Raw genomic sequence first — 16350 nt, 5'->3', positions numbered from 1 at the left:
AACAACACAATAATCTAAAGATCATTGCATTTCTATAGACAGTGGAATGTGTTAATGCCTGACGTAAAATTCGAACGCAATTAACCTGATTAATGAACGGAGCCATTCCGAGAAAAGCCATTTCCGAATCCGTTTACGAGCACTAAAACGCTTTTTATCGATTTTAAATAAAACATTCCAGCAAAACAAATTAAAATCCCGCAGCATCAAATAGCCTTTTATAGATGCACCCTTTTCTCGAAAGAGTAACACAATTTTATCAGAAATAAATACTCCATATAAATAACCGTGCATTTTCAACACTTGGCGAGAAAACACTCCCGAAGCTTGGCGCTATCGACGGCACTAGAGTTTGCGAAGGGGTTCTTGTTGGCTGGATTCCAGATGTTCGGTTGCATCGCCTAAGATAGAGTAGAGCCGTACCAGGCACATTGCCAATTTTTAATGAATGTGCTGGTATCTTTCCGTTTTCATGAAAAAGTTCCCCTTTTATAACTGTTCATCAATTTAGATTTCAATAACCGATGCTCAACACAAAAAGGTGCCTGGTTTCTTACAAATGTGGAGAGTCAGATTCGCAGTCTTTGCCATTTTTACAGGTAAGGGATTCATTTTTTTCTTCTTTTTTTCCCATCATCATCTTCCACGCTTGGAAGAAGAAAGGGATGCGTTTTATAGGCTGGTTGTCCGTTTTGATAACATGCCAAAAGTCAACGTGTGGACAATAATAACAGTTTATCTCAGGAGTTTTAGTGAAAAAAAAACGAGCAAAGATGATTTTATGATCTTGACCGGAGGTGGTGGGCTGAATAATTTTGGTGTTGTTTTTGCTAGTTTTCACAATAGTTTCTTTCTTTGTGTCGCTGTGTGCAAATAATATTTTTTTCTTTATCATCAAGTGAAAAGTATCGCGACAAGAATACGAAGTGTTAAATTCCGTTTTTAATTATATAATTTTACAAAAATCATTTTAGATGTTGGTCAAAAGTGTCAAGCGATATAAAGAATTATCACGCACCTTTTAAATAACAAAAACAAACGAACACCCTATTTATTTTTAATCCTTTTTATTTTGCAGAATAAATATACTCTTTTGCTCTGTATCCATATATGGAAATCAATGGTGATCCAAATGCTTTAATGAGGGATTTTCAATTTCCGAATTTTAGTTATAAATACAGTTTGTAAAACAGAAATATTCATTTGATGATGGAGAAAGTGTATTTTTAGAAGTTTGAAGTACTATCTAGGTTTCAAAATATTAAGTAATATAAATTATAAGTATCCAAAATTTATAAATAAAAGCAACAAAAAATTAAATAATATATTGTTATGAATATTCCTAACAACTTAAAGAAAAAAGTTATTGACAAAATTATTTCAGCAGTAGACAAATATTTGTACGCTTCTTTATCAAGTGTAACTTAAAACTTTCCATTCTCAATATTATTCCTGCAGAAAATATAAAACCATTATGATAAAAGTACATTTCGTAAAGAAATAGCTAAAATTACGTGGCAACTCCACAGATAAAGCAATAAAATAAATTTTTCAAGCAGTTCAAAACTCTCCTAATGGATTCATAAAACCATGAGTATTATTAAGTTAGTTAATGAGTTAATTTTCAAGGATAATAAATTTTGAGTTAAGTTTTATGAATAGGATTAAATTTTTTTTTTAATAATAAGAGTATTTCTTTAATTTTTCTGTCTTAAAATGTGAACAAGTCTCCCAATTGAAAATTGCTGAAATCAATTCAAAACAATGAAAACCAAATGTATTATAATTTTTTATATGATACTTTATCAATTTATATCATGTATCAATGGGTTCTGTAAAATGGTTGAATGTTTTTGCAACTGAAAGTGTTTCAAATTAGGCATGAAACCAGAAATTCAAATTGAAATAAATCTTCCATTTTTTTAAATGATTGGTGTGTGTGTTTTAAGAAACAAAATGGACGAGTTGTAGAAATTGTATGGGTTTGATAATGAAATTATGGAGTGAAATAATCTGGAAATGAAAGATAATTTTAATACTGTTTCAAAATGCTAACACTTAAGGAAGTGTAAGTTAGAATTTATTTAATTACATAGAAATAAAAACTTAAAACTTTATTTTTATATGACAATAATTTCGGTATTTTATTTTAATGCTTTATTTTTAAGTATAAATGACAAATATTTGATAATTTATATTCATCAATAATTTGAAGAACAATATACTTTTCAATAATGTCACAGATAAAATATGAATCAATCCAAAACTTTTTATTTGATTATAAGAATTTTTTTTGAATAAGACTATTTAAGCTCTTAATACCGTTAGCTTTCAAAAATATAATAAGTTGATAAATAAAATTTTGAAATAATCTAATAGACTTTGAAACTTTTATAAGAATTTAAATGAAATAGATTTCCAAAATTATTTAATTTTTAATTTAACAAATAAAAATATGAGCATATCTCACATGATCAAAATATCAGATTTGAATTAGCTTCTATTTTTACTCTTAAACTTTTTTGTCATTCAAATATTTGGAGACAGAACACTTGATAATAATTTAAATCATTTTATCGAATCTGTGAAGCATTAAGCGATTCATTATTTCAATAAGAATGCTAAACTTTAGATTGTCTGACGAAATTATTCCATGACCATTTTCAAAAGCGATTTTATAATTTTAAAATGATATTTCATCATAATAAATCAAATTATTCAGACAATTGAAAAGTAAATATGGATAAGCTTAAATAATTTTTAAAAAAACCATAATAATTGTATTAAAAATTTAATTTTTTAAGATCGAATTCTTTTTTAATCAAGATTTTCTATAGAATTTTAAATATACTTGATTTGATTTATTCATTCGTAATAGAGAATAAAAGAAAAACTACTTTAACTGACAAACAGTCAGAATAAAATTCAATTCTTATATTAACATTTGCTTGGTTTTGCTTCTAAAATATTAAAAAGATTAATCAATTATTGTTTAATTTACATTAAATTACTTTTAAAAACATTTTTGGTGTATGAGGAACAAATAATTGGTCTTTTTATTTCCTTTTTTATTATTAAATTGATTTTATTAAGATTTTAATAAATTACCATAAAATTGTTTAAAAAAGATTAAATTTAAGCCAGAAATATTTGAAGAACATAGTTGATCTAAGAGAATATTCTTCAATATTTTCTTTATCAGAATAGTTTAAACAGGACAATCATTATAGGATAATTTTTCCCAAGTGCAGCCTTGCATAATTTTGATGAAAATTAATTTCATTTCTATCGACCATTGCGGGATTTTTTTTGCTGATAACAAGGAACATTCAGATGTCATGTTTCTACTTAATACATATATGTACTTCTAATCTGACCTATTTCTACTAAAATATCGATTTTTATATTCTTATTTCACCAGACAAAATATAAATTATAGATCCTCATTTGAGTTTTCTTTTATGTTAGAAACTGTGCACTTATTTAAGTTAAAATTATTATATTAAGTGTTTGTTAATCTACCAATTAACTAATATGTTTTTTTTAAATTTGATTTTATTATTTGCTTTCATCTATTATAATCATGCTGACTTTAAAGATTTCACTTCATTGAAATTTCCTATACAGATTTTAAATGGAAAAAGAATTTTGCAGCAATCATAAAACCATTTCTTTTAAAAGTATAAATCTTAAATCGAAATTAAATATATTTTTCAAGTAATCTTATTTACTCATTGCAAAATACTTTCAAGTTCCCAAATAAGTTTTTAAAAATGTTTGTTTTATATTTACTTTTACGTTAGAAGTAGAATTTGCAAAATTAGCTATTTCTGACGCTTCTATATTATTTTAAGTCCAATTTGCATTTTAATTATTCCTTAATACCTTTATGTTTAAAAATATTTACTTTTATTTAATTTTATAGGCATTTTTCAAAAGGAAAAACAATTAATCAGTTTCATTTTGTAAAAAAACTCTCCCCAATGGTAATAGTATACCTTGAATCATTAATATTAGCTTCATCATTAAAATTTGAATAAATATTATTGAATAAATGGAACGATGGAATGGCTGAGGAATGGAATTAGGAATGCCTTCATATTCCTCAGTCATTAGGAATGCCTTCATATTCCTCAGCCATTCTTTGCTTTAATCAATTAGACAGTGTCAGGATTTTATTACAATTCTTAAATAAGATTGAGATATCGGAGGCATATCCGTCTATTCTTCTAAGTAAACGATTTCATTGCCGGGAGATATATAACGTAATTGTGTTGTGGTGTCAAAATCAGTCTTTTTTCCCCCGTAATAACGGAATATATAGTAATAATTGAATAAAAATATTTATTCTTTCTGACAGTCAGAAAGATTTCGACCTAGCAAATATTATTTTATTGTATGCTTCCAAGACTTTTTTCGTTGTGAGACCTCGCAGATATACTGTGTTCATCCGGTTAACCATCTTCTCAAATAAATGGATTTTATTTGGAAGGGTTTTCAAATTATTTTATGCTGGGTCCCCGCACCTGTAGGAATTCCGGGAAATGAAAAGATTGACGTGGCAGCTAAATCGACTATTACTTTCTTCCGAACACAAATTCCTCTTTCTGATTATAAGAAATATACATGTAACATTTTGCATTTCAAATGGCTAGCTGAAGGGATGAGCAGATTCATAATAAGCTTCATTCAATTAAGCCTACAATAGATCTCTGGCCCACATTAAACAGCAGAAAACTGGACACAATTTTAACTAGGTTGTGGATCCAGCACACTCGATTCACCCACCGACATCTGTTGATGGGGAACCTAACACCATTTTGCTCAATTTGTAATAGTCTTATGTCTGTTTTACACATTCTTGTGGAGTGTCCTCGGTTTTCTTTACAGCGCCTTGCATATTTTCAGAGATCTCACCCTGATTAGGGTGAATTGCTTTCTAAAACCCCGCATGTTACCCTTTTTAGTTAAAAAAATATTGTTTTTTTTATAATCATATATAAACATTAGTCTCGCTTTTTAGTACAGTACCATACCTTACATCATTGTTGCGTTTTTTCATGACTCACAGTTTGATGCTTTTAGACATTTGGGTTTTGTAAGCATTCCATGTATTGATTTTATTATAAATTGATACATGTATTTTAATTTCACGAATGTGGCGCAGCTTAGCCAAAGGTGGCTTTTGTGCCATAAAAAATAAACTCAAACTCAAACAAGTGGAAGGGCACAGGTTGGGAAAATTAGTTCGGGATGAAATATTATATATAAGCGGAATGCACGTTTGCTCATTAAAATATTAGAGCGTAATAACCAGTCAATTCACAGAATAATATCCTCAAATATTAGGCATAGCTTATATGCTAGTTAGCTGTTGAGATTATTCAGGATTGAAGCAACATGGGCAATAATTTAATAGGTGCCAACAAAATGTTCCGAATCGATTTGATTCTCCATGAGTTGCTTGTTTTTTTTTCATTTTAAGAAACTAATAAGTTCAAATGAAATTAAATATTTGCAAATATTTTTAATAAAATATTAATTATTTTCAACTACAAAATAAATTTTTATTCACATAATAAAAATATGGTTAAAATTTAATTAAAAAAGTTAAATAAGTATAAAAATAAGTTTATATGTGATAATTAATAATTAAAATTTATATTATCATTAAAAGTTGTAAAAAAATTGTAAATTATTGGATTAAAATAGTATAAAATTTTTTTCTAAATTTTCAAAATGGTTAGAGCCACAACTGGAACCAGAACATGTTTATCTATTGAATATATAAGCAAGTAGTCTAAAATGTTAGGTTCCAATAAATCTTTCCCAATAAATTCGCAATAATTTCCCAATAAATCTTTTAAAGAATTGTTGCTCTTATGAGCACGCACAGTCGCCATTTATTAATTGTGCACGAAGTCACAATTAATATTTTTTTTGTTTCGAATATTTTTATGATAATTATAATTCTGAATCTTATATGGAATTAAAAAATAAAAGATAGAGATAAAAAAAATTCTAAACTTTACTATTGGGAAATCTTATAGGAATTTTATTTTTATAAGAATAACTATAGTAAGTATTTATCACCATTAAAATGTATTCAAAACTTTCATTATGTTAAAAAATTAAATTCAACTTTGATTCGAAAACCATAAGAATGAACGATTATTTTATGGATAAGAAATTATTAATATTTGAATAAAAATATTTTTAAAGTGTTTATTTTATATAAAATTATGAATTAAATAATTTCACCGTAATTGAACCCCCAGCAGCTGGTTAATAATAAAGTATTTATTCTATCCCTTCCCCCATACTACGTCGCTGCTCAATAATAGGGACAACTTACTAATGTATAAGCTATGTCTTAAATCTAAAAGGTTTTTTTTTGAGGTTGGGATTGACCGGCTATTGAGCTTTAATATTTTAATGAGCGAGCACCCTAAAAGCGTACTGTTAATATAACAAATTTCATCCAGAACAAAATCTTCCAACCAGAGTCTTTTTCCTTTTGAGAGACTTGGGCTAGCAGAAGACTATTATCTAATTATAAGAGAAATACAAAGCTTTCGGTCTCTAGAGATAACATACTCTCTAAAATATGGGAAATCATTCTTTTTATTCAATTAATAGTTCGGGTTTAAGGAAGTTTTTTAAAATGTAACCATTATTTTATTTTTTCTTCTTTGATTCATAAATAATACAGTGTCAAAATGTTATTCGTCATAATCTCTAATCACATTTTTTGTTTTCAGACGGTATATAATCTTTGTTTTTGGTAAGAAAGATTTTTTGCTTTAAGTCCGATCTTATTTTGGAGTATTTCTACAATTAGGGGTTTAAAAATGTTTTGTTGCCGTGCAAAAGTCTAAAGTATAGAAGGCACTCAAAAACTCTGCAAACTCTAAAAGTAAACTCTGATTTTAGCAGTCTTATTGTACGTGAGCTCTCTTGTAAATAGCTGTTCTTGGCAGAAGAAATCTGATATAAAATGATTTGTTACGATTGTTACATTGTTTAAACAAAAGCGACAAAATGAGTAATGTCATGTCATGGATTGCTTTAAACAAGCAAAGCACGTAGCTATCTAGTTACGTTCTAGTTTTTACAATCATATAAACCAGAAAATATCTTGAACAAAATAAATATATGGATTGTTATTATATTAGCGAGAGTACAAGATACTTGATTCAAAGATCCAAAGATTTTGTTCATTGCCTTATATTTTAAACAGTTTCATAAACTAATGTTTTGTAGACTTATTAGATTAAGTCTCTTAAATTATTCATTATTAGATGAAGATTCAATTTTTCAATCAATGCATGGTGAATAATTTGATTATACATTTGGCATCCTCAGAAAAATAAGTTAAACTTTTGGATTTGAGGCTCAAAAAAAATTATTATTATCTGGAGTATTATCTTTATAACATAGGATTCGAGAGAAAAATCTTTCTCCAAATTTTTAAAAAAGGGAAATCTTATTTACTGTCTTGAGGTCCTTGAGCTAATAGCCTATTTAGCAATTGAACACCATTTCGATTTGTGGTACTTATTTATAGATTCCTGAAAAATTACCTTCAAGATGGTGCTGATGTAAAATGGCAATGACTTTGGCACAATTGATATGTGTCACTTAGTACATTTTGAAGAAAATTGTAATGGTTTATTGCTAATTGTGTAAAAAATAAAGAGCCATAAATATTGCTTTATGTTTTGTAAGCATTTCTGAAATTTTCTATATTATTGGATCAACAATCAAATTAAATGTTATATTCAAGCTATTTTTTCCCTTGTGGAGCAGTCGAGAACAATAACTTCATTTAAAGTAGACTTCATAGTAGTTCTGATGTTTCATTAAACCTAAATACTAAAACTTAAAAAAATGTTAACAAAATCTTGAAAAAAATTCTTATATATTCTTCTTTTTAAAAATTTTTATAGGAATTTTTTTGGGATTTCTTATAGGAATTTTTCACCATCATTACAGATCAAATTAAAGCATTTGAAATAACTTGGTCTTTACCAAAAGATGGAGTAAGCGGAATTCTTAGTTTCATGTTCACAAAATTCTCAAGACTAAATTGACAAAAAGCTATTTTTGTAAGATATGACATACGAAAACTTTTGCTCGATGTTTTGTTTACTAACAATATGACTGCAATTGAAAAGGAAGCATGGTATTCATTCAAAAATGCAGTGCACAAGTATTGAGAAATTGTTGCGTGGTATTTGAATTAAAAAACGTAATCAAATAGATGATGGCATCATTCAAGACGCAATATGAGCCTGAATATTAATGTTATGAGCCCTCATGTCGAGCATTTTTCTGAAAGAGTTTTTAGTAAAGAATAAGGAGAGAGATTTTATCAAGATATAAAGAATATGGGAAAATGCTGTCAAGGAAATTTTGGATGTTATTACTATAGCAAACCACTGCTGGCGTTTTAAATAAGATATTAGAAAGCCCATGAGAATACACTGATAGACGAATGTACTATAAAAAATACGAAAGAGAAAAAATATTCTTTTGAGAAAGGCATTGGATACTAATTTGTAATTGACCTCATGATTTGAAATGTTAAAATTTTCGTATTTCTTCATTTTGTATTAAAATAAGATTGCCCTTCCTTACTCATTTGTGTGTTAATTAATAAAAACCCAACTAAAATTTCCCAGAAAATTATACGCAATGTAGATAAAAAAAAATGGACAATTTTCTATTTCAAATTAAAAAAAAAGACATTAAGATCACCGCCAAAAATTATATGCAGTTGAATTTTTCTTGGAAATATACGTATATTATTTAACATCGATTTAATGATTGTAAGAATGACGAAATGAACTAAAATATACAACTCAGTTTTATTTCACGCCCCCTGAAGAGCATGCCAGCCGAAAGCTACGATGTGATTTTAATCTCAGTCAGATAAATCTGGCTAAGTCCTTAATTCGATTATCGATGATAAAAAAGAAGTGTGATGTCTGCCGTATCTTAGATAACTTGAGATAAAATATTTGTATGAAGACTTAACTGTGTGGGAGTCGTTTGCATTCATGGATAATTTTCTGAAGAAAATGAATTATATATATATATATAGTTAAGACGAAAACCAAGAAAATCCCCAGTACTCATGAAGACTGAGTGAATAATTCGTTTCTAAAGCGCACATTTATCTATTAGTTTATTGAATAGTATTAGTTAAATATGAAGTATAAAAATAAAACATAATCTTCCTCTAATTCATGTTCTTCCACCTGAGTTATTGCTTTATTTTTAACACTAATGCATGCACTTGCACCCAGAATTGTGAAGACTCCCAACGATAGTGAGAATGGCTAAACGCATAAAAAAATGTGAAGCTTGTTTTGTTTTTTCTGAGAAAGCATTAGATGAAAGATCGGCAGGTTCCTTGTCTTTTTAAGAAGGTAGAGATAATCAGATTTATAATTGAAGACAATTAATATGGCCGTAATGGGGCTTTGCAAAGCAAGAAAAAAATGTATAGGACCATAGGGCAAACGTTTGTTGTAAAAAAGTGCTTAAATATAAAATTGGAACAAAAATAGCAATAAAAAATAGGTTAAAAACAATGAAAAAATAAAACAATGACAAAAAAGGATCAAAAGTACATTTTAAAACAATATGGTAAACAGAGACAAGATACTGGTATAAATCGAGAATATTATTAAAAGCATTTTACAAATTTGGATCTAGAAAAAAATCAAGGGCCAAGTCTGTATGCTGGTATGTTTGGGTCAGGGCTGTAAAAAATCTAAATATAAAAATAAATGCATAAAAAAAGAAAGTCTGACGTAAAGGATACAGTTCCTGAAAATGCTTCTTAGGCTCTCGTAAAGTGAACAAGTGGTCTTTTGGGGTATACTTTCAAAAATAAGGTGGTTGTTCATTTGAAGAAAGTTATATCAATGATAAAGTCGCTGCGAATGGGCTTTTCAGATTCATTAATAAACTTTCATGAGTGATCGGATATTCATCTTAGAATGGCTATTTAGAAAAACTCTTTTACCACAGGTAGTTTCTAGGTCTGGTGCTGATTTTTTCTGATGAAAAGATGCAATAAAAAAGCAGAAGGTAGCATAATGCAAAGGCTTTCGAGTTCCACTATATACACACTTGTCTGTAATATTCAAGATAAGCCATTTAAAGAAAGTTGGGAAGGAACTATGTATTTTTGCAAATATGCCAGCAAATATGTCACTGTCCTGATGTTGGGTAACTTTTGGAAAGAAAAGAGGGATTGTTTCCCCTATCTCTCTTAAATTCCATTCCCTTTGGAACAAAAATAGCAATAAAAAATAGGTTAAAAACAATGAAAAATAAAACAATGACAAAAAAGGATCAAAAGTACATTTTAAATTCATTGATATTATTCATTGATAGAAAGTTGCATTAGTTCTCTGTTAAAGCAATCGTGGAGAAAGATGTTGCATTCGGATATATTCGGTGGAAGCCTGTTTAGTTAAAATGTACAGTTTCATTACCTTGATATTCCTTACATACGTATATCTTTATCCATCAAAGATGAATATTTTAAAGCTTTTTGAGTAAGATTTGAGTTGACTTAACTAATGAGTTAACAGGTTTGATAGGATTATGCATACCAGTGTATGCAAACTAGGATTTGCTATGACGCCAAATGTTAGTTGGATTTGTCAGATAACTAGCTTATTCAGCTGCATGATACAATGCTAGGAGTTCCACTTGGAAAGCCGATTTCTTGTTACTAAGCCGTGCTATCCAGTGGGAATTGATTACATGCTTTGAAAAACTCACACTCTCTTTATTTTGGAGCTATTCGTGAAGGTGGTATGTTAGAACACGTTTCAAAAATGTGAATTGTGGACTTATTTTGATTCTTTTCTCCAGATCTGGATTTGTTGCTGGATTTTTTTTTTCATTTTTCAATGTTTCCTGGATTAAAATGTGTGCCAATAAATCTACTGGACTTTCCGTGTCGAATCACTCTGATTATAACCGATTCTTGCTGTGCTTTTGAAAGGGAAGAAATCCTTTGACGACTCGAAGAGATGGTTTAGCAATATTACGATAGAATTCTCAGATATTCAGTAGAAATTTTCTTTGAATTGATTTGAGAAGTCCCTTTTGCCACAATTTGGGATAATACGCTTAGACTGCTGCCCCATGGTAATCATTCTTTCGTACACAGTAAAAGAAAGTCGTCACCTTTTTTCAGTCTTTAAACTGGCTTTGCTATCTTAATTAAATTTTGATATGTGAGGGTTGTTTTGCTTTTTCGATTCTGGAGATGTGTAGTCTGGATTATATTTTCTGCAATTGAAAAGCCTAGATATTTAGAAGAATTTTCTCTCCTTATTACTCGTTTTTCCCATTTTATTGAGAAGGTACTATTGATCAGTAGTTCAATATTTTATCAACCAAACTGGCATATCAGGTAGGTACATTACAAGGAACTGTTTGAGATCAATCGTACTGTAACGACTATCCAGTTTTAACTTAAAGTGATTTTTACTTTATTATGATAATCTAGGACTAAACCATTTTGTTTTTTATAACTGCTTAAAAATATCAAAGATCCAGAAATAAAAATTTATAAACCCCAAAAAAGTTAATTAACATTGTAATTAAAAAAAGCGTTTAAAGGTCTAAACAAGGGTTAAATACATACCACGAAAAATTAAATCGCCTTTTTTAAAAAAGATTTTCTGGTAATGAAAACTAAGGTATCTTAAAAATTAGAAGTTCTGTGTTTTGAAAAGTAATATCACGCAATATCCTATTTATTATCTTTCTTCAGCGATGGGAATTAATTAGAGTTTTTTAAGGTAATGAAGATGCATAGAAAAAAAATAAATCATCCCTTCTTTTTCCATCTAAGTATTTCCGTGGCATTTCAGATCAATTATTAGATTTGAAACATGAAAATTAAAGGAGAGATAGAGTAGTTTGCCAATCGATACTTTAAATTTTTTAGAATTATCTGATACTGTTTCTGCGTTTCGATCAAAATATTCTTAAGAATATTATTATGTATTTATGCTTTGAAAAACAAAAGTCAAACAGTATAAAATGGATGACAATCCAATTGATTTTTATGTATGGCAGATGAAGAACATGAATAAGAATGAAATTAACCAATCAGTAGTTCTACTTAAAATGTTATCTGTTTTGAATAAAAATTCTTGAAACAAATGCTTACATATGGAATTGATATCGAAGAAGGTGAGGGCATAAGATATCGTAATTAATTGTTCTTCCCTCAATGATATTTTCTTCTGCTAAAAGATTTTCAACTATTAAATCTGATTACTGATAACTAATGCCAATTATTTTTTCATTTTTCATTTTAAATTATTGTTTACGTAAATGCTAAAAGCATAAAAAATATGCATCAAAGTTCTAGATTTTTATCTAATTTCTGCTTTTTTTATTTAAGTAAAAATATGTAAATTAATAATTAATTTAGCTAAAAATTAAAACTGTCTTTAAAATAATTGTGTGGAAAATCTGTTGTTGTTAGTTTATATTAAAATTTGATAAAACTCACCCTTTATAAAACGCCCTTTGTATTGTGAAATGTTGGTAATTTGTCATATGCCTTTATTATGAAAATTAGCCGGAAGAATAAATTTACTATGGTGATGTAATTTAAGTATATTATAAAGAACTAGTTTGCTGCGACGACTCGCTTCTGATGTTCAGATCATATATTTAATTAGATAACCCTTTCTGTACTGTCTCTTAAAGAGAGAGTCATCTAATTAGATAGATGGCGTAAATTACATGAAGATAAAATTAATGTTAATAACAGAGCTGAAGAATGAAGATAAAATTAGAATTGATTATAATGATTTTTTTTGCATAAAATTTCATTACTCTATGTATTTCATTTCATTGTTTCTTATTTTATTACCTTATTAGCCTGCCCTGCTGATCACCTAGTTTATTGGCTACCAGAAGTCATAATTGCTAAGAATTTCAAATGAATATTTTATGCAACTTGCTCCTAATGGCTTCACCAGAAAAATATATTTAAACTTCACATTTTTGTAGATACACACTGGTTTAAAAACCTTGCCCCGTTTTACTTATTGAGCTATGAATCGCTTTAATTTTTTGGCATCTCAAAATAAAAATTTGGAATTTAGTTTGAAAGGAAAGTGAACAAAATTCTATTAATATAAAAATTTACTTACTAAATCAGAGCATATTCGTAATCGTAAAAATTTAATGGAATAAAAAGTAAAATCGTTTAACAATGTAGTTTTGAATGCATTAAAAATATGTTTCAAAGTTCATATAGAATCATAGGTGATTAGTCAATAACAATTTCTTCAGTTCAACAACAGCAACAAAAAAAAATCAGTGTACTCCAATTAGAAGCTTATTTTCACATTATAAGAATAATATAGTTCTATACACCTAATTATAGAGCGGGAAAAAGCAGAAGCGTTTAAAAATGGAAATATTTTTTTAAAAAAGTTTCCTCACTGTGTACTTTTAAAGTCAAAGTTTAATTGTAAGTATTATTTAAAATATTATTAAAACCATAATTTAAAAATGAACTTATACAATGAATATTACGTGCAAAAACTTATTACTTAATAGACATGGAATATTAAATACCACAAAGGATATTATTAAAAATGAATTTATCAAACAAGCCACGTTTTCATAGTTTTATCATCATTAATGGAAGAAATTTCCAAAAATAAAATATTTGTAGCAAGAATGAAAACGGTTTGAGTTTTATTGCAACAAACAAATAAGCTTAAGAATATTTTAAGAATTGATTAAAATTAAATAACAAAATTATATATAAATAAATTGAGGTCATTGAAAGAATAATTTTTATATTTTAATCTTTAAATGCCCGATTTTTAAAAATCTATTTAAAATTGTTTTTGGACTTTCATTTTTTGTATAAATCAAAGGAAAAAATGTGTTAAAAATAATTTGTTTTAAGTATAGCCTACAGCGAAACAAACTGTTAATCGCAAACACTTGACTTTAACCTTTAAATGCACGATATTTTTAAATTTCAAAATTAAAAAATGGCTTTGGAAATTCCTTCATAAAAAACCCATAAAAATCAAAATACAACTTGGAAAAAACGTTCCATTCAAAAATGTTTCTGTTCTAAAAGTTCTTCTTTTTATTCTGACATCTATTCTAAATTTCTATTTTAAAAAATCTAAAAAAAAAAAAACCTTGTATTTTAAAAATTCTTTTTTGTGCATTAGTAACAGGAAAAATGAATTATGTAGAAAAATTTCATACAATATGAAATTACATGTTGAGAAAAATTTCTTTGATATAATCACTATTATCTACCGTAACAGTACAAAGCTCTCAGAGAATTATTCAAGGACAAAACTTCACGAAACCCTCTAACTTCCTTCGACTAATACTCTTTTCTAAACTCTAAATCTATCTCTATAAAAAATAGCTTTGAAATTCACTCATAACAACAGAAAAATACACACAAAAAATCAAAATGCAACTTGGAAAAAATTTTCCATTTTAAAATTTTTCTTTTTTAAACATTCTACTTTTTATTCTGAAATCTATTTTAAATTTTTATTTAAAAAAAAATCTCAAAAAACCCCTTTTATTCTAAAAATTTGTTTTTCTTCATTAATAATATGAAAAATGAATTATGTACCAAAATTAATACAATATAAAGATGCCAGTTGAGAAAAAAAATTTCTTTGATAAAATCGCTATTATCTATCCTAAAAATACAAAGCACTCAGAGAATTATTCAAGGACAGCACTTCAAGTTAACTCTTCTCTCTTCACTCAACAAATATTCATTTCAGCTCTGCCTCGCGGACTGTGGTGACCTGATGGTAAGGTCTCGGCTTCGGAACCGGAGGGTTTCATGTTCGAAACCCGACTTCACCAAAGAACCGTCGTCTGGGTTTGGTGGTCTAACTGGGTATGGGGTACGCTGATTCTGTCAGGACCAAACGTCCTACCGCTGAGGTGGTCTGGAAGTTTGTAGACGGAGGGTGCCAGCTCCGCTTCCCTCCTCGTCATCTGATCAAGGCTGAAACTTACGTGATCTGTCCCAAAATTTCCCTAGCGTTGTTTAAAAAGGGATGTTAATGTAATTAATCTAACTAACCTAATCAACTCTGTATCTCGGCTCTTTATACTTTCAATAAACAAGGCAAACAGGCTGTTAGAAAAAACGTTGAATCTCGTGTCTCAAGGGAATTATCACTACGATTTTTGAATATTCTGTATCTTTCGTTTATAGTCACCCAACTTTTGCCAATTTTATCGTTATGGCCAAGAACTCGGCCATAGACTCGGCATCCACTCAGCTGCCATTACTTTATCTATAAAACTATTCTTCCTACTTGGAAATTTAATGGAGAAAGAAGCAAATTCTTAAAAATACTGTTTAGTTCTTATTATCTTAACCCAAAACTATTTGTCATTTTCAATGTTTAAGGGAATTTTGTGTTTAATCTATAGTCTGATAATCTGATTTTATCATGGCTAGAAAGTTAGTTCATAAACCTCCAGATGAAAATAAACTATCAATTTACATATTATATCTTTAAATTTAGGTGTGTACATCTTGATGAAAAATGTCTTAAATGGCATAATGTTTAAAAAATAAATGGACTCTTGAAAAAATTAAGATTTAAATTTTGTTCAGCTCCTCAGCCCTATTCTTCATATTAAGTAAAATATTCTTGACACACGAAAATTTAAGCGAAAAAGTTCTTTCCTCTGTGCCCAAAATGTACTAAAAAATGAATCTTTGAATAAGATTATTTTAGAAGATTTCAATGGCTGTTGCAAAAAGGTCCGTCAATCAATGTAAAGTTCTTTCACTAGCTGGCCTTGATAGGTTAATAGGCTTAAAATAAGAAAATTCTAAACTTTATAGTTCGATTAATTGACAGAAGAGTGAAGCTGTTTTGTTTAAAATGTTAACCTGCCAAGAATAATTAATTTATTCTAAAAAAGAAAATTAAAGGGCTGTATAAAAATTTAATTGCGTAATTCTTTTTCAATATTTACTTATTAAAGCAGCATAAAAATAATTCTTTGCATATTTCAAAGCATTTTCCCAACTGAAAATATACGTGTATCTGAAATGGCTTAAATCAATGATTACATCCCGGTTAGAGTAAACACCCTATTTAAATTAGTTTGTTTTCATTAATAAGAACAGCAATGCTGTTAAAGCTTTCAGTATAATTTTCACAATTAGAATTCAGTATTACGAAATATTATGCAATGTATGATATAGACGGCCTTTCCCCCAGTGAAAACTACATTTCAATATTTTCTCTTCCATTTTTTAAAAATTACTATTGT

General features: G+C 28.3%; 1 protein-coding gene across 1 annotated transcript in view; it reads left to right on the top strand.

Moving 5' to 3' along the window:
• Window positions 1-406: 406 nt before the first annotated feature.
• The window catches only part of LOC129959640 (protein quiver-like), a 62989-nt gene continuing 47045 nt past the window's right edge, over window positions 407-16350 (top strand). The window contains exon 1 of the mRNA XM_056072528.1: window positions 407-599. Coding sequence (XP_055928503.1) covers window positions 560-599 — 40 coding nt within the window. The 5' untranslated portion in view covers window positions 407-559. The remainder of the gene's footprint in view (window positions 600-16350) is intronic.

The sequence above is a fragment of the Argiope bruennichi genome, chromosome 2, assembly GCF_947563725.1.
Source record: "Argiope bruennichi chromosome 2, qqArgBrue1.1, whole genome shotgun sequence".
Lineage (NCBI taxonomy): Eukaryota > Metazoa > Arthropoda > Arachnida > Araneae > Araneidae > Argiope > Argiope bruennichi.
Note: the sequence above shows the minus strand (reverse complement) of the source record. Positions and strands in the feature narration are given on the sequence as shown.